The following is a 25,198-nucleotide window of genomic DNA, read 5'->3' on the forward strand; positions in this document are numbered from 1 at the left end:
TAGCAGGACCCTGCGTTCCTGCAACCAAGCCCTGTTAAAACCTCCCAACACAAAGAAGACTAGGCAGGGTGACCGTGCTTTCTCCGCTGTTGGTCCTGCCCTCTGGAACAACCTTCCCATTTACCTAAGAACCAATATAAATCATTTGTCCTTCAGAAAGGCATTAAAAACCCTCCTTTTCCAAGAAGCATTTCCTTCTGCATAAACCTTAGGCTGCTCTACCTAATAACCTTCTTAGCTGGCAAAGCGCGGAGATACCCTTCCGGGATTGATTCCTGCGCTATAGAAGAAATTAAAATAAAAATAAAGAAATAGCTGTCACCCATCCCAGACGTGTGCGGGAGACAGGCTGCAAGGTACACATAGCTGTAATAGCAGGAAAACTGTCCACTTTCTAAATGTGGCATTTCTAAAATAGTAATGTTAAATCCATCTTTATCAGTAAGGGGATTTATCATGACCATTTTATAGATATGAAGCATGATGCAGCTACTCCTTTATAATCAGGAATTACAGCTTAAATATGCATTAAGGAATTCCCAATGCTAGCCTATGAGAGTGGTAGGACTCATAGTAGTGAAAAACGAATTTGGATGTTTGTCACTACTAGGAAATGTGAAACTTAAAAGTACATGTCCTGATTTTTACTTATAGACCACCCTGCCCTTAAGGCTACGTAGGGGCTGCCTTAGGGGTGGCTTATTTGTAATTAAATTGGAGTTTAAAGCTTGGCGAGTGGTTTTAAATGCCAATTTGCTGCACACACAGGCCTGAGACAGATTTGAAAGCCTACTTGTGTGAGTGGCAGAATCAGTGCTTCAGGCCCACTAGTAGTGTTTAGGTTCCATGCCTTGGGTATATGGTATGCCACTTGACATGGGACTTACAAGTAAACTAAATATATCAATTGGATTGACACCAATGCCATCATGTTTAGGAGAGAAGCGTAAATCACATGAACTTTAGCACTACTCAGCAGTGGTAAAGTGCCTGAGTCCTTAGGCCAACAAAAAGAGACCAGAAAAAGAGGAGGAGGAAGGCAAAATATTTGGAATGAACCTTCAGAGTGGGCCAGTGTCCAACACAAATCAATTACATTTTAGTAGAAAGCGTGAGATACGCAGAGCAGCAAAGAATATTTGAATGAATTCTTGTCATCCTACCTGTGTCTTGTGTCACTGAGACGTTGATCACCTTCGTGTCCACCACATCTGAGCCCTGTATTGATACCACATAACTCCCGGCATCTTCCAGCCCTACATCTTGGATCAGCAGGGAGGCGTTACCAAAGAGCAGCACCCGATGGCTGTATTCAGGCTCCTTGTTTTCCACCTGGCTGCCACACACAGGTTCTCTGGACTCTCCCTCCCAGGAGCACTTGCTATTCCTGGTTGTCACAATATGGCGATTGTTCCTCAACACCGACCATCTGATTTCAACCCGTTCCTGCGGCTGACTGAAGTGGTACGAGACAGGCAGAAGGACAGACTGGTTGACTGTGGCAAACACTGGGTTCTGGTGGACGATGATGGAGAGGTTAGAGGAGGCACCTGCAGATAAGATATGAGAGAGGGTACAATATTGGTGGTTGGATTCTTGATAAATATGAGTTGAGATCTTGTTAAACACAAAGCATGTATACAGTGACTGAAGGTGCCAGCGAAACACGTTATCTGCTGTGAGTATCACTCTTTCTGGTGGGTACTCTGATTGCAGATTCCTCACCTTAAGACTGTCCGCTCCGTACACATAAACTGTACCAGACCCTCAGGATTGTGCGTGGGGAGATATATAGTCGAGTGTCTCTGTTTGAAACTGGGGGTTATATTTACAACAAAATGGCACAGCGCTGCAAGCTATCTTGCGGCGCCGTGCCGCGTAATTTTCAAAGCACATGGATGCGTCATATTAACAATAATATGACGCATGCCTGTGCTTTACTCTGCGCTGGTGCACAATTGCCTCCCATGCGCCAGCGCAGGCGCCCTGGCATCATGTTGCAAGGGTGCCTGCGTTGCGGGGATGATGGTTTTTGTGCAGGAAGGGACACCTTCCTGCACAAAAACAATCATTGATGGAGTTTTTCTCTTTCTGTACGTGCTGCAGAATGCATCACACATAGAAAAAGGAACAAACGAGTAGAAATTAAAGTATTTCTCCTCATCGTGCCTCCGTACGCCGGAGGCGAAGGATTCTGATGCATTCTCAGGTTTATGAAATTTTGTAAATCTGGGACTGCGGCAGAATCCACGGGTGTTGTGTAGGAACACCCACAGCAAACGCCCACGGCACACCCGTCTCAAGCAAAGTGATGCGTGAAAAGGGGACGTATTTACAAGGCGCATAAAAAGCGATGCATGGTGGCTTTGCGTGGCCTTGTAACTATGGGACAGCACACTGCACTGTCAGTGCGTAAAAAAAGTGACGCACCAGTGGCGCAAGGGGCTTGTTAATAAGCCCCCGTGTTTCTGGTTGGCAGTGGTATGTGCCCTGTGCAAGAAGGAACCACAACCCTAGTCAGGGTTGTGATGTATTCCTATAGGTTCTGTATCGATCCCCCTATTCCTGACCCTGTTCTGGTTAACAAGTTAACTAGCAGCCATCCCATGATGCAGAAACCGTTATCTGATTAAGCCACACCACGGCACAGGAACGTGTTATCTGATTAGGTCATAACGCTTGCCATCTAATTAGACAAGCAATATTCCTCCAGCCCCTGATAAGGCATACGGAGTTCTCAAAACAAATCAAACCTATGACAACCTGGGAAAAACCCTGCGGCCATTGTTTTGATTTCACCGAGAACTTCAGCAAAAGAATGTGCTAACGACCAGTTCGTATGACATCCTTATTGACGTATCTATGTCCATCCTTACGTCAATCTCGGCACCTTACAGGTATAAATATTACCGGTATTGCCTTAAGCAAACACACGCGGTGGTGACGAGATCGGAGCAGCCAGACTTGCCGAAGCCCAGAGCAGAGCAGACCCCGCTGGCGCAGCCCCGCCTTCCTGACGCGCTGAGAACGAGACGCTGCTTTCTCCTGCCGAGAAATCCAGCTCCGGCGCTTCCGGGCAGCCCTTGCAGGCAGCCTGGAATATCGAGACCAGAGACGAGAGATACCATCCCTCATTCATCCTAAATTCCAGGTACAGAACTGAATAACCCCTTGCAGAGAATTCTTGAGTCAGTCACTTGGCAAAAACAAACTTAACTTAAACTGCTACTTTCTATTCCCGCCCACGTATTAGGCTTAGGTCAGGTACACTGGGGTAGGCGTAGTTAGAAGCACCAGTTGAGTACGATTAGTCAAATGTATATGTGTATGTATCTATTTCATCCATTTTAAACCACCATATGGCTTAGAAACCATATAAATGTTTTTACAGTATTATTTTATACTTCTGCTTTTATTGTATGCACTTTACTTAACCATAAGTATTGCGATAATATCGATCCATTTCTCTTGTATGAGAAAAGAGACTGATCAATAAATACCATCTTTTATTGAACACGCCCGTCTCTTCCTTTTCTCTACAATCTGGTGAGACTAAGAATGCACGTACTGACTGAGTAAAATAAGTTGTCTTTTGTTTTCACACGACTCTAGAGATACACTCTTGATTAGGGGAGAGCAAAGTTGTCATGTTCTATGGTTGTCAGAAACTAAATCCCTTCTTGTCTATCCAGGGAGGTTCAACTCCTCCTTGCCTATTCGAGAAAGTTTCTAGTGAACTCTGAGCTAGCTGGCAAACCCAAAACTTTAAGTCTAATATCGACAATAGAAGACCTAGTTAACGTCTGGTCTAGGCCTATACTATTGAAGGTATTATTCCAATGCGCAGAGCCTATTGGGATAATAGGAACTACACTACATGGCGCCCAAACGTTTGGAAAGGCGATAAAACTAACGCAAGACATTAGAGTAACTCAGTCGTGCTTTTTCACTCAGACCCCTTTTTTCCCATAATACTCCAAAGACGTCTGGAGTGGGTGAAAGGTCATATCCGCCAAACCTCGCAGGAGGAAACTCCTATGTATGGTTCTTGGTTTAGTCAACGTTGAAGGATACACTGTTCCAAAATATTGTGCATCTAATCTTTGTTTCCATAAGAAACCTGATCTGCAAACAAACGGAATAACCTTCTGGACAGTACAATGTCAGACAGTGAAGGAGAAAGAGAGGCAGCTAGAATAGCAGCTGAACTCGTAGCAGCTGATAATACTATGCAAGCAGCAGACCCGGATATAATACTCATCCCGGTCAGCATAAGAAAATCTATAACTTTAAAACTTATAGAAAATGGACTGACACCTAGAGGTGGCACAGTCATATTCGTAATAGAGGCACACGAATATCGGCAGACAGAGGTATTCTATTCATGGATACACTTTCCAGCAGCGAACGCTGTAACAAAGGTCTTCCACTATTACAAAACAGAGGAACCTCCTGAAGAGTACACTCCTTTCGAGGAGGTGGAAGTACCACTTAAATTTCAAGAGCACCTGCCCTAAAACACAATGATCACATCACCAGGCTCGGTCCGTTAGGTAGACCAGGAGCAACGTGGCCGGTCCTAGCCGGATACACACCACATCCAGACATCGATGGGATGTCTGCAGCAAATCTTTTAATACAACTAAAACAATTAATAAAATTACATAGACAATTAGTCCAATATGTAATGCGGACTTCAACAATCCAACCAGCAATTAAAATTCCACAGCTGACCCCTCATCAGGGGAACACAAATAAAATTACACCACAGAACATACAATCCTGCCTAGGTAAAGTACCAGCTAAACGGGAACAAATACCATTCTGGTTAGCACAAAAAATCACCCAAATAGAGGCGGTGTTTCCAGACACCACCCCGTTAGAAAAACACAGGATTCTGACTATCTGTCTTCCAATGGGAATCGCACCACACGTGGAGGACTGTGACACTTGGGGTACAGTCTTTGCTTCGATTTACACAAAAACGCATGGTGTTCCATCCATCTCGGTAATACCAGATGTGCTAAAACAAATTCAAGATGAATACGGTCCAGAACCCGCTTTAACTCTTGGTATGAAATTACTAAAAGACTTCAAGCAGGTCTCGGCAATATTACTAGCCAACATAAAGGGAGAAGCAGCAAACGTGGCGATCCGCCAAAGGTTAAAAGAAACAGATATAGCAGACCAACCAGCTGAAATTGCCAGAATTATAGAAAAGTCCTATGAGGAACTAGGTAGAGATAGTCTAGGTGGAATACCAGTAAAACCACAACTGATTGAAAGTCCTGAAAAAGTATTTTTTAATAATAATTTAACATCACAAAAAAAGAGCTGGGATGGAAACAAACAATGCAATCCTAAAGAAAAGAAATTCCAGTCCAGAGGAAGGTCTCCTCGGCGGAGAGAAAGATCTCCAAACCAAGGACGCAGGTCTCCCCAAAGTGAGCCCTCTGGGAAAAGATACAACCTTAGAAATAGGGATAATATAAAGAAGCCTGATAGATATCAAGAAATTGATACACGCCCCTCTCAATCTTTTCAGACTTCCTCGCAGAAATCGGAAAGAAGAGGACGATCAGAACAAAGAGAAGAGCACGTCAAGTCCAAAGACAAGGAACCTGCTCATCTAAAAAAGAAATTACAATTTCCAAAAAAGAAGGTAGCCAGTATTAAAGTAATTAACAATGCCGAGAATACTGAGGACACAACTGAAAAACGGACAATGGGCTCAGACAATGATAGACAGCGCAGCAGAAGTGAGCATAGCTCGCAAAGTCCTTATGAATCATCTGGAGACAGTGGACACGAATGAATACCTTCAAGTGGAAACTGCAGACACCAGAGTTAGCAAACCTCACAAAATATATGAAATAACATTACGTATAGAGGGGGATAAGACTAGAAAAATAAGGGGACTATTTTGGGATAATCTCTCCAAGGGCTATGACATCCTTCTAGCTGAAAAAGACTGGCCACCAGAGTTTGTCAGGGACTGCCCTCATGGCGAAGAAATAATTATGCCTGCCTTCTCAAATCATATCCCAATTCATAAAAAATACACACTTGCTAGAAAGTGAGCAGTAGCTCAAGCTCCTGCTTTATATAAAAATCACGTAGGATGGGATGAGGACTCTCCTCCTCACAAAATCCAGTTAAAAACACAACCTACTGCACAAAGACAGTACCCAATTAAGCAAGAAGCTAAAAAACAGGTAAAAGAAATCCTAGATCAACTAGAATACCAGGGGGTGATTGAAACTTGCACCTCACAAATGAACAACCCTTTGTTTCCGGTTTCCAAACCAGACAATTCATATCGTCTAGTTTTGGATTACAGACACATTAACTCATGTTGCAAAACTTTTGCAGTGCAAAACTCGCATAGTGCAGCACTAATGAATAACATAGTGCGCAAAAAATACAAAACAACATTAGACATCTCTAATGGATTCTTTTGTCAAAAAAAAGCACCAGAGAGCAGATATTTATCCGCGTTCTCAATAAATGGCGCTCAAAAACAATTCTGTCGGTTACCCCAGGGGTTTAAGAACAGCCCAGGATTATTCTCAGCGAGAGTAACAGAGTTACTACAAACATATGATGACGAAGCATTATCTTATGTCGACGACATATACCTAACAGATGATGACTTGGATACTCACTTGAAGAGAGTGAACACCATAATACTTGGGTTCGCAGCAGAGGGTTACAAATTCAACTTTAAAAAATCTAGAATTGCCCATCTAACAGTCCTGTTCTTAGGATATGAATTATCAAGTGAAGGCAAAAGCCTGGCTGACAATTTCCTAGAGAAATGTGCCGTACTCCAAGCACCTAGAACACTAAAAAACCTACAGTCAATTCTAGGCTTCCTAAATTTCGGAAGAACATACATTGCAAATTACGCAGAAAGGGTCAAACTCCTTAATGATCTAATAAAACCAGATTTTAAAAGAACCAATTGGACTCAAATACACACAGAAATTCTGAGATCCTTACAAACAGACATGTTAATTAAAACAAAATTAGAAACACGTGATAACACACGCAATCTTGTGATTCGAGTCATCCCAGGAAGATGCGGATTCACATACCTGACCTCTAATGAAGGAGAAAAGGTACCAATTGCATTCAAATCACACTTGTACACAGAAGCTGAAAAGAAGTTCAGCATTAAAGAAAACATTGTTCATGCAGTTCAAACCGCAATAGCTAGAGAAAAAGATAAAGCTGACGGTAGACGTATCCCAGTCAGAACAGCAGAATCAGCCTTTGAGGCATTAACAACACCGTGTAATTTACCAACAACTGCATTGAATCCGGAATGGGTACAATGGGTGAATTCAATTACAACGGACAGAGTAAAGTACTACTTTGATCCAGAATTAAAAGAATTAAAAAATCTAGAATATGAAAGAACGTTCCCTCTGCCAATCGACATTCTGCCATTACGACAGTACGCTTGTGTAATCTATACAAACGGATATGCTCAACCCTCCGTTTGGGGAGAACAAGCATACAACCCCACATGTGAGATTACAAAAGAAGTGTGGCGCGGAGGAAAACTGAGACCTCTGCTAATAAAAACACATTCAGTAGAAACTAATTCAGAAGAACACACTGAAATAATAGCATTGAAAATGGCGCTAGATAATGCAGATCGCGAATTCCCGACACTTATAGTGTCCGATTCATATTACTGCGTCAAATCATATAACAACGATTTGCAAAAATGGATTCAAAACGGTTACAAAGATGACACAGGTGCAACAATAAAGCAAAAACTGCTTTGGGAACAAATAGTTATGTTACAAAAAGAACTACCAAAGACTCACGTGACACACTCACTGAGTCATCAGCGTGATGGCGTTCACGTTGCAGGGAATTCATTGGCTGAGACAGCCACAACGGTAGCAACTAAATCGGCTTCCGTAGCTAGAAAAAAGCGTACAGTGAAATACATTGACGGTGAAACAGTGCTGGCGGTGAAAACGTCATCAAAAGGCGACTGCTCAGCGCTACTGATCAACTATCCACTCAATTATACATACATAATCGATGCAAACTCCGTCCCTTTTGCTCGAATCCCTGGAGTGGGGGATAGAGTAATTCCAAACATGGACAGGAGAACTTTGTTAATTGTAGACGCACATATAGGTGAGGGTCTTAGTCATCTCAGACTAAAAGATTCTCTGGAAGAACTACAATCAGTGTACTGGTGGCCAGGCATGAGCCTGCAGCATCACATTTTTGTAAAAAAATGCCCGGACTGCAACAGAGATCGCAGCGGCGAGAGAAACGGTGTAATACCATGGCGTTTCACTCAAGAAGGGCTAAGCAATAATCAATAAGACCAGTGTGAATAAGGCGTCCTATTAACAAACAAAGACTAGTTTCCACTTATAATGTAGACCCCAGCACTCGGCTGACGTCGTGACTGTTATACAAAGATTTGCGAGTCTAAATGGCATATACGCTAGGAGCATGCTACGTTTGACCAATGTTTTCACTTTAGCCCTCAATCCTGTGGGGAAACATGGCCAAATGAGCATAGCACAGCGGGATTCTTCTCACTTCCTTCCTGAGGGATACGGGATGGTGTAAAGAAAAAACCAAGGCATAAAGCTATCTATAACGGAAAGGATATTAGGTTCGGGAGCTGGGTGGGTCAAACATCTAATAAGTGTCCAACGTAGTCTAAACAACCTGCCAAGAAATTCTCTGAAGGGATTCAGTCCGTACGAATTATTGTTTGGAACTAGGATGTTGGTCTTAGATCTTGACAGTCAGACTTCAGTGGTGAAGGAAAAAAGCTTTGATATCAAAGATCGTTTGGCTATTTTGCAGGACTTAAACGAAACAAGAAAAGACCTGAGCAACATAAAGTTGAAACAGCAGCCAACAACCACTGAAGAACCACCACCTGTCCCAGCATGACCTGTCTGGATTCCAAAAGTCGGGGATCTAGTCAGAGAAAAGATCGCGGTAAAGAAGGAATTTGGGCCTTCTTACAGAAAAGCAGTTCCTGTCTTGTCTATCAACGGGACAAGATCAGTTGTACTACCGCCGCTTGCTGGTAAAAAGGAGAACCGAGTTGTATCCATCGACCTGGTAAAACCACAATCATGTGGCCGATAACAAACAGTAGGCCAAGTGGACTCCCGATAAGTAGTAGAACACCATGGTTTGCTACCAATACAGAGGTCCTAACTAAGAGGCTAATCACATTCGAAACGCCTACAGAAGAACAACAAGGACTGTGCAACAATGCAATGGAACTTAAACCTCTGAAAACCCAAATAAAAACATTTAGTAAGGACACACCAACCTACCATGAAGTAACAAACGAATATGCAAGAAACAGTAATCCTGAAGCAATTGGAACAATTGACAGAACTGCATCCGGCTACTTCATAAACTTCGATGATTCCTCTGAAGACCTCAGTGAATCAAAAACACAGCCATCAACAAAAACCTTTAAAGATAAAGCTAAAGAACTTTTGAAACAACTGAAAGAAACCTATCTAATTTCTCCATGGATTGAATTTTGGGTGGCCTTTGGTGCATTTATCCTCATACTTTGGCTCATTATAGTACTAACTTTGGGACGCTTCATTGAGGGAAAATATGCTAAAATGGACACAGCAAGTCAGAAAATCAACTTGATCCTCAAGCCACACACATCTTCACACGTCGAGAAAAGAGAACTTTCTTCAGTCAACTTCACAGCCAATCCTATACCGGGTGGGGTAGCATGGGACAATACTGACTACACAAAAATAGTGACAGAGTGCACACCAGTTCTCTCGTGTAAAGTAAACGGTCGTTTTTTTCTTTGTTTAGCGTGCTGGCCCGGAACCGTGGACTGCCCAACCACGTAAATTGAAAAATCACAGGAGAAAGTGGGGCCAAAGTGTGCCCCACACCGGACGCACAGCTTTAGGTGCAACATACTGATGCCAGACGTCGTTCAAGTTCATCACATTTTATTTTCTTTGAAGTTATTTCATCCATTACGTTGATCAGTCACATGGTGGACAAGCTATGTTCACATTTAAACACCTTAATGCTAAAGACATGCCATAACGAGCCTTGTTCTGTAGCCAGGAATGTTACATAGATATTCTCCGATTCGATCATTTCTGTCACCCAATGCATTTCGTGCCTTTCTTTGCACTTCGTCAGGGGTTCACTACAATTATTAAAAGAACATGACTATTAGGTTATATCCAAAAGTAACTGTGATTTATCAATTTATACAACAAATAAATCTCATGTCAGATAAACTTTTGGGGATTAACTGAAAAGGAGCGCCAAGTGAACGATGGGCATGTAGAATATGTTATTTATTAACATGAATTTCAGCGGGCAAAACGTTGATTTTGAACTTTAAGTTACGAACCAGTTTATCTGACATGAGATTTATTTGTTGTATAAATTGATAAATCACAGTTACTTTTGGATATAACCTAATAGTCATGTTCTTTTAATAATTGTAGTGAACCCCTGACGAAGTGCAAAGAAAGGCACGAAATGCATTGGGTGACAGAAATGATCGAATCGGAGAATATCTATGTAACATTCCTGGCTACAGAACAAGGCTCGTTATGGCATGTCTTTAGCATTAAGGTGTTTAAATGTGAACATAGCTTGTCCACCATGTGACTGATCAACGTAATGGATGAAATAACTTCAAAGAAAATAAAATGTGATGAACTTGAACGACGTCTGGCATCAGTATGTTGCACCTAAAGCTGTGCGTCCGGTGTGGGACAATACTGACTACGAAATTGATGGTCCGGTTGAGATCCTGAAATATCCACACCAAATCAAGATCTCGTTGAGTGACTTTGTAAAACCAAGCTCATTTGCTGATGATTGGGACTTTGAAAGCGTTAATAATATGATGTCTGACTTAGTGATGTCTGCTAAATTTACCAAACATGATTATTTGCAGGGTTCGACTAATTATGATAGTATGTACTGTTACAACCACTATGGTAACCATTTTCTACATAAATCGGCACAACCTAGAAATGTTTTAAATTATAATCAATGGGAACATTGTGCAACCCCTCCAAAAGGAAGCTCAAGAACCTTTTATAACAAATATTCATACTTTTCAGGGTTCAACACAAGTAATGCTGAAACATTTTATTTCAAATTGTCAAATAAGACAGGGACAAAGACCATGCTAACAAACACGAAATTGATATATTCAGACTCATTTTTTGAACAAATGAATACTTTTGGTTTTGATTATTGGGACAAAAATGTTGAAGTAAAAAGTGTTTGGGGTACAAAAGAATGGCAAGTACAGGGTATAGAATCATTGTTTAGAGCCTGCATGATCCCAGAACAAATTATATTTTTGAATGACACTGTTCAACAAACTACCTGTCTTGGCCTAGCCAAAATCAAAGACTTAAATAAACCGTCTATTCCAAAGCCAACAATGAACAGCAATAGCTCTACAGATGAAGAGATAGACGTAAACTATGTATTAAACCAAAACAGAACACATCCTGATTGGAAACAATGGTTAATCTGGCCCACAGATACTAATAACTGTCAAGATAGATTCCTGAACAAAACACAGGGGTTCACATTGACCAGGTGTAGGAGAGTAGGGTCTGCAATCCTATGATCACCCAGATTTTTGCTTTTTGCTGCACTGGTTTACGACTTTCCCTGGCTGTGGGCCTGCTAATCAGACCCACAGCCTAGCTGTTCTCTCTATCCAAATTGTACTCAGGTACTGAATTGGCACTGGGCCCTCTCCAAGTCCCTGTACCCAGGGCTGAGGTGCACCCAGAAGTCTCCCAGGGGCTGAAGCATGTATTATGCCACCCCTGGATTGACTAACTAAACTGACACAACTGGCTGCACGACAGCTGGGGCAAGGTGGTGTACTCACCCTTTGCTTTAGATATAGTATACCTATATCTAACCCTAAAATGGACACACAGATCTCCTATCAGTCACTCCTATGGCAGGCCTTAACAATCCTGAAGGCAGAGTGCTGGGAATCGTGTGAGATGGTGCTCTGGCATGAGCTGAGCCTGTCTGCGGCTTTCGGGATCTATCCCTTAGCCGTTTCCATGATATCGCATACCATATACTCTTAAGTGCATTATAATCCTCGCGGTTAAATGCCAACTCTGGTATCGCTTTATCAAAACATGTCGAGTAAGGTGTCACACAACTTGGAATACTAACCCCTCGCCAATTCTGGCGACGGGGTTAGCATTCCACCCTTCTAGAGGGACACGACATGCATGTAGCCTGTAACCCCGGTTAAAGTCGAACAGAGCCTCAGCTCCACAAAATGGATGCTACCACGAGACACAAGTCTGCCCTCCTGCTGCTGGGAGTCCTCCCAGAGCAGGAGATAAGGACAAAGGGTTTCCTGCCAGGGGCGGTGCCAGCACCGTCCCAGACAGGGTTTTGTGTATTGTAGGTAGGCAGGGCTTCAGAAGAAGGTGACTGCACGTGGCACCCCGGTGCTCACTGTGCATAGGCTGGCTTGAACCAGTTCCAGGGACACTCCAGACCCTGTGCTGGGGAAAAGCCCGCCAAGGAAGTGGGTGTAACCACCCCCCTCCTGGTCCCACCCATAGGGCAGGACCTAGTCGCGTGCCAGCCCCCTTTTCCCAGATAAAGGTAGGGACTGGCCCCCTTCCAAATCAGATCATCTTTGGAATCAAGATACCACTTTCCACGAAAGGACTTCACGATTTCTTCTTCAAGATTCTCCCTTGTGGCTAAGGAGTAGTCACCCTGCATCCGCAGGCACCATCTAAGAACACTGCGGTCTGCTGCACGTCCTTCCTCCGGAATCCGACTGCCCAGCTCGACGAGACCCGGCTTCCCTGGCACCTCTGACCTCTACCCACCTCTACAGCACAGCTGAGAACCGTGGGTGCGACGAGACCTCGAGGGACCGGCCATCGCCAAGACTGCACGACTTCTGCACAGCAAGCCCACCGAGTAATTTCCTGGTGAGTGCTTTGGGGTCCGAGAAGCCCCCACCCTGAGCAGCTCCAGCACCGAAGAGCAGCCCCCCAGCATCTCCACGATCGGCGTGGGGCCCTTCTGCTTTTTGCTGCTCACCGCGTTGTTTGGCTACTAGCCCGCTGGCTTGTGGCCTTCCGAACGATGCCCGACGACAATACTGCTGCTAGTCTGGTTGCTCCAGACTGGCCCTTGCTTCCCTCCATCGGAGAAGTACCCTGGACCCTCCTGGTCCGGCTAAGACGCCATTTTAGGTCCACCGCGTGGGCCTTGCATTTGCCAAGACTTGTTGCCCAATCCTGGGTCCAGCGACGTCGACAGCAAGAACCTTCGTGGGACAGCTCGCACCTCCATCCTGGTCGCCGACAACGCCTCCTGGTCCGAGAGACTGCAGAGCCCAGCAGCGCCCACTCACCTGACTGCGGTGACTTCGCCCGGTGCCATCCTGGTGCCCACTTAATCACTGGCTAGTGATTCAAGAACTTGGTCCCCTCTGCTTTCAGGTTTTCTTCTTCCTTGATCCAGGCTTGGATCCATCGAACTTTCTTCACTGGTCGCCTGCCAGCAACTTCTTCCTTCCAGGCTCCTGGTCCGGCAACGAGGATTCCCGACGTCTTTTCAGACCTATGCAGCTGCAGCCCCTGGGCTAGGTAACTTCGGCACTTCGGTGTCCCAGCATAGCCTCACTATTCCAGGGTCAGGATCCACTGTCATTTTCTCCCTACCAGGTCGGGTTCGCCCGTGAACACTAACTCTGTGAATTCTAGCTTCCATAGACTTTGTCCCGCATCCCGCGTGAGAGTGCACACTCTGCACCCGAGTTCCCTAGGCCTCCTGCTAGTAATCTAAAGGTTCAGTAGTCCAGTCCTAGCGATCCCAAAGCCTCTGAGAATCGTTACTTACCTGCTAGTAATTCGCATTCCACTTTTAGAGTATATGGTTTTTCGTGCCCCTCGGGCATTTGTGTATAACGTGCTAACTTAAGTATTTTCGTAAGAGTTTTGTTGTGTGCTTAGCACCCTGTCCTCATAAAGAGTACAGGGTTGTTGTGATTCTAATAAATACACTGTTTATTTTCATAACACTTGTGTGGTGTCCTTTCACTGGGTGTTCAAGGGGTAATGTGATGGTAAAACAGCTGGCTTAACACGCCCTCTAGAGTCTTAGCCTTAGACTGCTCGTATCCATGCTACTAGGATAGCTGGTCTATAAGGTTGACTTACAACCAATCATCAATAAGGGTTGTTTGGACTGATATATAGTGATCACTAGAATAGTGAGCACTGCACATCAGGCCAACTTCTCACACCAGGCCAGACCCTAGATATTCCCAAAGACAACACCCAGGGATAATAACCACCTACAGTGTGGGCAAACTCTGCCTTCAATGGCTACAAACTTCCACACTGACAGAAATTAAGCAACACCTAACTTTACTTACTGATGGTGCTGACTTGCGTGATTTCATTATGGGACCGCGCAAACAGCGTCAAAAACGTTTCATAGCAGCCTCTGTATATGCAGCTTACAACGAGGCCTGGAATGTGACTCAAATTGAGACAGCAGAAAGTATACGGGAAATTGACCGTATTAATTTGGAAAAATCACTTTCTGTAGTGGACAATGGGTTAATGACTCTGTCCTCCAGAATTTTTTCTCTGGACAGCAGTGTCTTCAGCAATCGACATAATATCGCAAGACTTACTGTTGTTACAACACGGTCAGTCTCAATTGCGTTCTATTGTACAGCTTGGCTGGACGTTACAAAATCTGCGTTCAGGCTATGTGCCTTGGCGTTTAATCAACACAACGTCACTATTCAATATCTTTAACCTTACTGATAAACAAATCAGTATGGCACAGAAGGGTGCTGATTATACAATCCTGAGCATTGAGAAACTCGAGAGATTACCAGTGACAATGTCAGAACGACCTGTCAGTGAATGGATAATACATGGGATAATTAATATTCCAATATCAACCTTCAGGTTTCAATACTGCCAAAAATATATACAGGCTGGCATGTACGAAAAATTGGGAAAAGGGTACATTAAGTCAACATGGAACTTGCCCTATTCACATGCATGTGTCAGTAATAAAGGACAGAAAGTGTTTCTTAGTGGCAATAATTGTGCGATGTCACTAAGCGGTACACTTCTGTGTAATGGAATTAGTTTGCATGGAGCCTGTGAAGGGAACTCAAATAACCTTTCATGTCACCAGCTAGGCGCACCTGCAACAGAGATAGAACCATTCTTTAAAAGACTCTATAATGGGAGTTACATTCTAATTGTGGATCGCAGATGTTGTAGTCTTCTGCCCGGGATTCCTTATCTCATAACTACGACTGCGAAGGTCATGTGCTGTGGACACTCATTGTTCCCCAGCTCCTTTCCAGACAGGGAGGCAAGGGCATGGCCTAACTTGAAAATTACTTCTATACGAATAGATACTTTAAGCAGAATGAAAACAGTGCTTCTTCAGACGCCGACCAGGCTCACGTCATCAAAAGAAACGTATGATCTCCTAGTCGCAAGGACGACTGCAGAGATTCACTCGTTGTTATCAACTAATTCCCCCATACATTTCGCAGAAATCCTGAATGAAATCTTAAATATTTCTGATACCAGTGGAGTCTCAAAAGTATTTAAGACAGTATTTTCGATGGCATTAACACCATTCAAAGCCATACTGGGTATTTTTCCAGATTTCGTCCATTCGATTTTTGGCGGACTTCCCCTCATTTTGGGACTAATTGCAGGAATACTATTCTTGGTCCTTATATTTCGTTATGGCAAACCATGTCACAGACAAAACACCTGCGACAAGGGAAGAAACAATCCGAGCCATTGGATACCGGGACCGGATATCAAAAATCCTGGGACTATCCCGGCTTAGAGACCTGAACATGACTTGGTTTCTTTCATTTCGACCAATGTGGCATCGATGTGTTTTACCTGTATTAAGGTGCTTGCTGTGCGGAGAAGAATGCGTGTTGGACACCTGTCTGACGCTACAATCGGATGCGCCTATGGATGCAGAAACATTGTTGGGTCCGGTAACGGCCCATGCTTTGTGCTGCCCTCAACGGCTACCAATCCTGATGACGGCATTCGTGGAAACTTCACCACTATGATTGAGGGGTAGTGAAGTTCAAGATGAAAGCAGCATTGATCAGGTACGACCTTCTGTCAGCAATACTAATCAAAACGCCAATGGAGACAATCATGCACATGAATGCATGGTTACACCTTTTTCCGAGTTAGTGGAACTCTCCCAGGAAGCTGTTGACAGCTTTTTCGACAGTCTAAATGATATGATGTTCTCACCAGAGCAGAAATAACGACTTTTGAGCAAGCTAGTACACGGCGTTCCCAACACCATGAATTTGGCCTTCAACTTTAATAATAAAGTAGCATGAACAATTTTCCCTCCAGTTCACGGACAGCAATTTTTTCAGCAGCCCCAAAATATTTTTACGATTTTTCGGGACACTTATCTTCTGCTTAAAGTAAGAACTATTCTTAGAGAACTGAATTTCTATTTTTAGAAACTTTATAGACATTAGCTGCCCGCTGGTATGTTCATACTTATTTTTATTCTGTGATGAAGTGGTCTCGAAACTTTTTCTTCTGTATTAAGAGCCATTTCATGTGTAATTCTCATATTCGATTAGTAATAATGTATACATATGCTTGATTACTTTAGCATTATTCTACAGCTTGAGTGCATATAGTACATGTGACTATTTTTTCGTATATTACATAATTTCGAAATGCATTATATGTATTTTGGGTGGTAAGGTATACACGATACTCTACAGTATGTTTTACTATGCCTAGATTCGTAAATATGGCCATAGTTAGCGTGGAGTGGGTGTGATGTATTCCTATAGGTTCTGTATCGATCCCCCTATTCCTGACCCTGTTCTGGTTAACAAGTTAACTAGCAGCCATCCCATGATGCAGAAACCGTTATCTGATTAAGCCACACCACGGCACAGGAACGTGTTATCTGATTAGGTCATAACGCTTGCCATCTAATTAGACAAGCAATATTCCTCCAGCCCCTGATAAGGCATACGGAGTTCTCAAAACAAATCAAACCTATGACAACCTGGGAAAAACCCTGCGGCCATTGTTTTGATTTCACCGAGAACTTCAGCAAAAGAATGTGCTAACGACCAGTTCGTATGACATCCTTATTGACGTATCTATGTCCATCCTTACGTCAATCTCGGCACCTTACAGGTATAAATATTACCGGTATTGCCTTAAGCAAACACACGCGGTGGTGACGAGATCGGAGCAGCCAGACTTGCCGAAGCCCAGAGCAGAGCAGACCCCGCTGGCGCAGCCCCGCCTTCCTGACGCGCTGAGAACGAGACGCTGCTTTCTCCTGCCGAGAAATCCAGCTCCGGCGCTTCCGGGCAGCCCTTGCAGGCAGCCTGGAATATCGAGACCAGAGACGAGAGATACTATCCCTCATTCATCCTAAATTCCAGGTACAGAACTGAATAACCCCTTGCAGAGAATTCTTGAGTCAGTCACTTGGCAAAAACAAACTTAACTTAAACTGCTACTTTCTATTCCCGCCCACGTATTAGGCTTAGGTCAGGTACACTGGGGTAGGCGTAGTTAGAAGCACCAGTTGAGTACGATTAGTCAAATGTATATGTGTATTTATCTATTTCATCCATTTTAAACCACCATATGGCTTAGAAACCATATAAATGTTTTTACAGTATTATTTTATACTTCTGCTTTTATTGTATGCACTTTACTTAACCATAAGTATTGCGATAATATCGATCCATTTCTCTTGTATGAGAAAAGAGACGGATCAATAAATACCATCTTTTATTGAACACGCCCGTCTCTTCCTTTTCTCTACAATCTGGTGAGACTAAGAATGCACGTACTGACTGAGTAAAATAAGTTGTCTTTTGTTTTCACACGACTCTAGAGATACACTCTTGATTAGGGGAGAGCAAAGTTGTCATGTTCTATGGTTGTCAGAAACTAAATCCCTTCTTGTCTATCCAGGGAGGTTCAACTCCTCCTTGCCTATTCGAGAAAGTTTCTAGTGAACTCTGAGCTAGCTGGCAAACCCAAAACTTTAAGTCTAATTTCGACAATAGAAGACCTAGTTAACGTCTGGTCTAGGCCTATACTATTGAAGGTATTATTCCAATGCGCAGAGCCTATTGGGATAATAGGAACTACACTACAGGGTAAGTGACGTACACACTAAACAAATATTATTTTCCTTGACCAATGTGGTAGGTGCCAAGCAGGAGGCCCCAGGAGATGACAGTGGGACAAGGAGAAGCTGAAAGGAAAGGAAGGGGGAACATTCAAAGGAAACACATTCTTCTAGTCATTCATCATCGTGAGGGCTACACATGGACCGCTACCAGTTACATCGCTGAGGGGTTGTCACCATCTGCGGAAGGTGTAGGTGAGCGAAGGCGGCAGCTGTATCTGACGAGGCTCAGCATCCGTGTCCGGGCCGAGCGTCTTCGAGGTTATGCCGCCCTCCCCGTATATACCTGACTCTGGGTCACTTCACAGACACACTGAAAGTTTCCCTGTGCTCACACTCTGGTCGCTTGGCCCAGAGCAGTCAGGCTTCTCTAAAGAGGCAATGTGTAAAGTATGTGTGCACACACATACACACGCACACACACAGTAACACAGCGAAAACACCACAAAAAGTACTCCACACCAGTTTAGAAAAGTACCTGGTGGTCTTATTTGTAAGCCCCTTGCGCCGCCCGTGGATCACTTTTAATATGGGGAAAAGTGAAGTACCCGTGGTGCAAGGGGCTTGTAAATAAGCTCCTGATATTTATCTGAGTAAAACAAGACCAAAACGATAAAAATCCAATAATCACAAGTCAAGTTATGAAGTTTAATAGAGGAAACAGTTCTACAGTGCTTAGAATCATATAGCTCCGACCGGGGCTATCTGTTTGCGCTAGACCAGGGCAATCCAAAAGTTCAATCCGACCACGATGGAGCACGTGCCAGACACAGGAGTCATGCAGACCCGCTGCAAAGTACCTAGGTTGATTTGACGTCAAGGACGATGTATGATGCAAAGGAAGAGATGAGTCGCTGTCAATCGTGGAGACGTAGGCAATGAGTCGGTTCCGAGCTGCGAAAAGTCGAGAATGAGTCGAAGATCAAGAAGCGTTGTGCATCGAGGCAATGCTTTATCGACAATCAGCTGGGTTATACGCGATGCATACAGCACACGGGGATGCGAAGACGGTGCGAGAGCCTAGCCAGAAATACGTTGGAGAAGTCCAGGAGGACTGCAATGCGCGGTTAGTGAAGTGGTGTTCACGGCTCAAGCAGCGATACGTTTGTGTTGAATGAGAATGCGACAGTTCTGATCGGAGTATAATCTTAGGTTGTGGCACAGAGACTCACTTCAAGGGGCCCAAGACTGGATTGGCACCACTTGGCAGAGCAGGACTCACAGAAGACAGAGTCCAGGTGCTGGTTGTACGTAGCAGAGGAAGTCTTTGATATCCCCGGGACTTCAGAAACAGCAAGCGAGCCAACAAGCCCAGAGACACAAACTTTGGATTTTCTATATCTTTCCAATTGAAAGCTACACTTATAAAATGTAACAAGGCAGCTCAAATGCTATAAGAGACATAGGCCTTGCAGTAGTGAAATACAAATTTAAAAGAAATTTCACTCCCAAGATTTGTACAACTTAAAAGTAAATGTCCTACCTTTTAAGTACATTGCACTCTGTCCGTGGGTTATCCAGGGAGTGCTCTAGGGGTGAACTGTGTGTAAAAAAGGAAGGTTTGGGCCTGGCAAGTAGGTGAACTTATCAGGTTGAAATGGCAGTTTAAATCTGCATACATATAGGCTCTGAGCGGGAGGCCTGAGGCACGTTTAAAGGGCTACTTATGGGGTGGCACAATCAATGCTGCAGTTGATTTATAGGCCCTGGCACATGTTGTACACTGTACTAGGGACGTATACATACATCAGATATGTCAATTGTGGATAAACCAATTGGATCACGTTCTAGAAACAGAGCACATGCAGTTTAGCACTGGTCAGGAGTAACAATCTGCACAGATTTCTACAATCAACAAAAACAAAGTTCAACAAAGCAGTCAAAACAGGTGGTCAGAAAACAAAATGTTAGGGGAAACCATGCCGAGGATGCTAGGTCTAACAGTCTCCTTGTGACTTTGGAACCCAGGGGGGCTACCTCCACAGTTCACCTCTTGTCAATGTTCCTCCCAGTCCATTCAATAATGTATTGTCGGCATGCTGCATAGTAGTAATTACATAAGTGAGGTTCTATATGCCCTGCTCTGTCTCTACCATACATTGCTTTTTGCTGATTCAGGGCAGCGAGCTTATAATTCTGCTAATTATTCCCTATCGATCCGCAGTGCCATTGGCGGATAGAAATACAGGAAACTGTCTAAAGTTGTCTTTGTGCTGCTGACACGCGCCCCAGGAAAAATAGCAACTTATGCTTTCAACTCTGCAGGTCTGGTTTTGTTGCCCTCTTTAGTTTTTGTAGATTACTTTTTGCTCATTTTTCTGCTGGTCCTACTCCCAGATATATAACTAAGATTTCTTCCCCGTCAAGGGAGGGCCATACTTTTTAATATCTGGATAGTGTCCTTGGAGGCTGACATGTGTAACCCTCTGATTTAATCAAAATGATTTAAATCCAGACAGTTGTTGATAATCTTGTAACTCTCTCAGTTGACTATGACCACACCACACAACTCACCTGGTCCGACCACTACAGCATCCATTTCACCATCTCTGGACCCACCAACACTGGCACAGTGTCCCACAGATCCACGTGCAAAGACTAGAAAAACATATCAGAAGACCGGTGGAACGACACTCTCCGCTCCCAACTCCCAGACTCTACACCCTACCCTGAACAAGCAGCAAAAACTTTCTCCCAGTGGATCACAGAATGCGCCAACACAATCAATCCCACCAAAACAGCCAAGTCCAGAGGATTAACCACAGATCTACCTGGTTCACCAAGGAACGGCAATCTACTGAGTGCAACTGCCGGCAATTGGAAAGGAAGTGGCGCATCAGCGAAAAGACAGAAGACTGCACCACCTTCAGGGCAGCCCTTAGCCAGTACCACCACCTCCTGAAAGAAACAAAGAGAGATCTAAGTTTTAATTGTGTTTAATATTTTATAGTTTAATTTAGGTGTGTGTTGTGGATATTATAGTGTTAAAGTGTGTGTAGTCAATTAATGTTTATTAGTTTCTTTATTAATAAATTGCTTATTAATTATGTTAATTATGGAAATAAATTTTATTAAAAATGTTAAAGTGTTTTGTCAATGGTGTGGTGTTATAAGGTACAAAATAAAATAAATACATTTATGTTTTAATAATTTTTTTGTTTGTAAGTATTTTCTAGTTTAAAAGATTATTTTTTATAAATGTATTTATTATTTAAGTTTACATATTATTTGTAGGTTTTTGCTATATGTAATTATTATGATAATATGTGTTTTTTTATATGTTCAATATATTACATTTTTGATATTTTTAAATATTGTTTATTTATTTTTATGATTTTTCAATGTTTTATTAATTTGTATTTAATTTTGAACTGTTTGAGTGTGAATAGTAATTTATGTTTCTCCGCTATCCAACACTTTCCCTAATGTTGCACTCACTAGAGTAGGAATAGTAATTTCTACCCCTCCGCTATCCAACACTTTCCCTACTGTTGCACTCCTTGCAGTGAGAATAGTAATTTTTGACCCTCCACCAGCCAACAATTTCCCTACTGTTGCTCTCACTGGAGTAGGAATTTTACATTTTATCCCTCCGCTATCCAACGCTTTCCCTACTGTTGCAGTCACTGGAGCGTGAATAATAATTTTTAACCCTCTGCTATCCAACACTTTCCCTACTGTTTCACTCTTTGGAGTGGCAATAGTAATTTTTTCCCCTCCGCTTTCCAACACTTTCCCTACTGTTGCTCTCTCTGGAGTGGGAATAGTAAATGTAATTCCTCTGCTAACCAACACTTACCCTACTTTTGCACTCACTTGAGCGGAAATAGTTATTTTTACCCATTTGCTTTCCAACACTTTCCCTACTGTTGCACTGATTGTATTGTGAAATTTAAGTAGAAATATTTTTCTAATACTTTAATGTTTTCATTTATTAATCGATTTTTTTTATACATTTTAAATCATTAATATATATTTGTATTTTTTATATTATTTTTAACTTTTAACACAAATTAAAAATAATAGTTTATTAATTGTTATAAACTAAATATATATCTATAAATTGTTGTGTTTGGTCGGTAATTTTTTTAATTACGTTTATGTGTTATATTTTATTAAAATGTATATTACATGTATTTTATTTTATTATTATATTTAATAACTAATGTGTTTAAGATATATTATTTTGTTTTTATATTTATATAAAGGTCGATATTTTATACATCTATATTTTTTACATCGATATTTTTTAGTCAATATGTTTGGACTTATCTGTTTAACTACAGGAGTCGATATTTTTGTTGTCTATTTTTGAGTCGATATTTTTTACATCGATGTTGTGTCAGTGAACCCTTCTGGACCACAGAGAAATGGTAGCCCTCATTCTTCTGGACCTGTCAGCCTCTTTCGACACACTCTCTCCCATCACATCCTGATAAACAGACTCCATCATATCGGGATCCAGGGAGACGCCCTCAAATGGATCGGCTCATACTTCACCGGTAGAACCCATAGCATCCATCTCGCTCCAATCACTACAGGGCCCAAGATGATAATCTGCTGAGTCCCCCAAGGATCATCCTTCTGTCCAACCCTCTTCAACACCTACATGACCCCCCTGGCTGACACCGTCAGATAGCACAGACTAAACATCATCTCCTACGCTGACACCTAGCTCATTCTCTCACTGTCCGAAGACCCCTCCACCACCAGAGCCAATTTCCATAGATGCATTTTGGACGTTAATAGCTGGATGAAGAACAACTGTCTCAAACTCAACACTGACAAGACAGAAATTCTCATCTTTGGGAATAACACATCACCATGGAATGACACAAGGAGACCAGCAAAACTCAGCCCACCCCCTCCCGTGTCCACGCCCGTAACTTTGGGATCATTGTGAACAAACAATCTATGAAGAAACAAGTCAACGCAGTCTCATCCGCTTGCATCCACACCCTCCGCATGCTCCGCAAGATCTTCATGTGGCTCCCAATCAACACCAGAAGGACAGTCACACAGGACCTCTTCACCAGCAGACACGACTATGGAAACACACTCTATATGGGAATCACTGCACGTCTCCTGAAGAGACTCCAGACAAAACAAAACTCAGCAGCAAGACTCATACTCGACCTCCCCAGAAAAACCCACATCACACCCCACCCCAATAAACTTCACTGGCTCCCAATCCAGAAGAGATGCCAGTTCAAGATGCCGACCTACGCTTACAAAGGCACCACACAACGAAGGACCAGCATACATCAACAATCGACTGACCTTGCACCAACTGAACGGACATCTTCAGTCTGTGTCCCTTCCCTTCGTTGACACGTCTCGGATCTGCCGAACCAACAGCAGAGGGTGCGCCTTCTTGCACCAAGCGGCCAAGGCATGGAACAACCTTCCCCTGCACCTCAGGACCGCACCATCGCTCCAGCAGTTTAGGAAAGAACTCAAGTCCTGGATGTTCCAGTGAGCCACCGCGCAGCACCCAACTTCAGCGCTTCGAGACATTCATGGGTGATTTGCTGCGCTTAAGAAATGCCTGATTGATTTCATCAGAGGGACACAATTTGATGGGCTTCGTAAGGGAGCGTGGTATGCTGTCTGCGAACATAGTGAGTTTTAATTTATTTCCCACCATCTGCATCATTTCGTTAGTTGATTGGCCCTGGGATAGTGGCTCCAACGAGGAAGCTGATAAAAGGGAAAGAGAGCCCCCCGCCTGGCTCTCTGCTGAATATGTGCCCGCTGTGATAATGTATTGTTGATCATGATCTTTGCCTTGGAAGCATGGCGTCCTTACATTATGTAACCATTGAAACCCATGTTTACCCCATCTCTCTTGGCATGCCCACCATGAATTCACAGCCGACCCAGTCAAATGCTTCTCCGGCATCCATGGAGTCCAGGCCTGCCCTCCTGTTGCTCTTTTTCCCTGTGTGTTGAAGGTGGAGGGATTTGTGTCATAACGCGTCTGCCTTTCAAGGATGAAGCCCTATTGATTGACATGAATGACATCCTTAATTAAAGTATGTAGGCAGCGCGTTGCTACTATGGTGAGGTTTTAGGTGTTGATTTTAAGCAAGAAGACTGGCATATACAAGGAATATGATGGATGTCAACACTATTGGGGTTAGCCGCTCTCTTTTATCTAACAGTCTTTATAAGAAGCAGCGAAATGACTTCATTTCCCGTCACCCATCTGCACAGCAAGAGACATCACTGGATTTCCCATCATCCATCTGCACAGGAAGTGACGTCACTGGATTTCCCATCATCCATCTGCACAGGAAGTGACCTCACTGGATTTCCTATCATCCATCTGCACAGGAAGTGACCTCACTGGATTTTCCTCCTATGGCATGCTGTGCTCCTCCATCTCCCAGGACCTACTTACTCGCGGCTGCAATGCCGGCACACAGCTAACTGGCAACAAGTGCACCAAAGGGAAGGCCGTCTGTGCCCATCCGTGCCTGGACAGCGCCGAGTACCAGGAACCCTTCACTTTACTAACCATTGCTACCCCGTCACTCTCCTCCATGCTCTCAACCATACTCACTGCAGGCACTGCTGCCACACAGCTCCACAAAACATGGAAGGAGCATTCACATGCGCCTCCAGCAAAATATCATGCATTCTCTGACACCCAACACCCACCACTCCCACACCAACAGCACACAGCACCCCACTCGCCCACACAAACCTGCAACCCGCTCACACTCACATAGACCAAACACCAACCAGACAACAAGCCGCACTTGCATACATGCTCCTCGACACCCGCTTGCTCACCCAACACGCCACAGAGATGAGGGACATACAGCACGACCACACTCCAGACCTGCTCGTCCTCATGAAAACATGGCTAAACCAAGCGCTAACCCAGACAGACGTTCCATAGGCGTTGCGT

General features: G+C 43.5%; 1 protein-coding gene across 1 annotated transcript in view; it reads right to left on the reverse strand.

The window, feature by feature from the left end:
- Positions 1-25,198, reverse strand: part of LOC144752945 (pregnancy-specific glycoprotein 22-like) — a 230,167-nt gene that overhangs the window by 116,017 nt on the left and 88,952 nt on the right. The window contains exon 2 of the mRNA XM_078640756.1: positions 1,164-1,550. Coding sequence (XP_078496882.1) covers positions 1,164-1,550 — 387 coding nt within the window. The remainder of the gene's footprint in view (positions 1-1,163; positions 1,551-25,198) is intronic.

This window comes from Lissotriton helveticus, chromosome 5_1, assembly GCF_964261635.1.
Source record: "Lissotriton helveticus chromosome 5_1, aLisHel1.1, whole genome shotgun sequence".
NCBI lineage: Eukaryota > Metazoa > Chordata > Amphibia > Caudata > Salamandridae > Lissotriton > Lissotriton helveticus.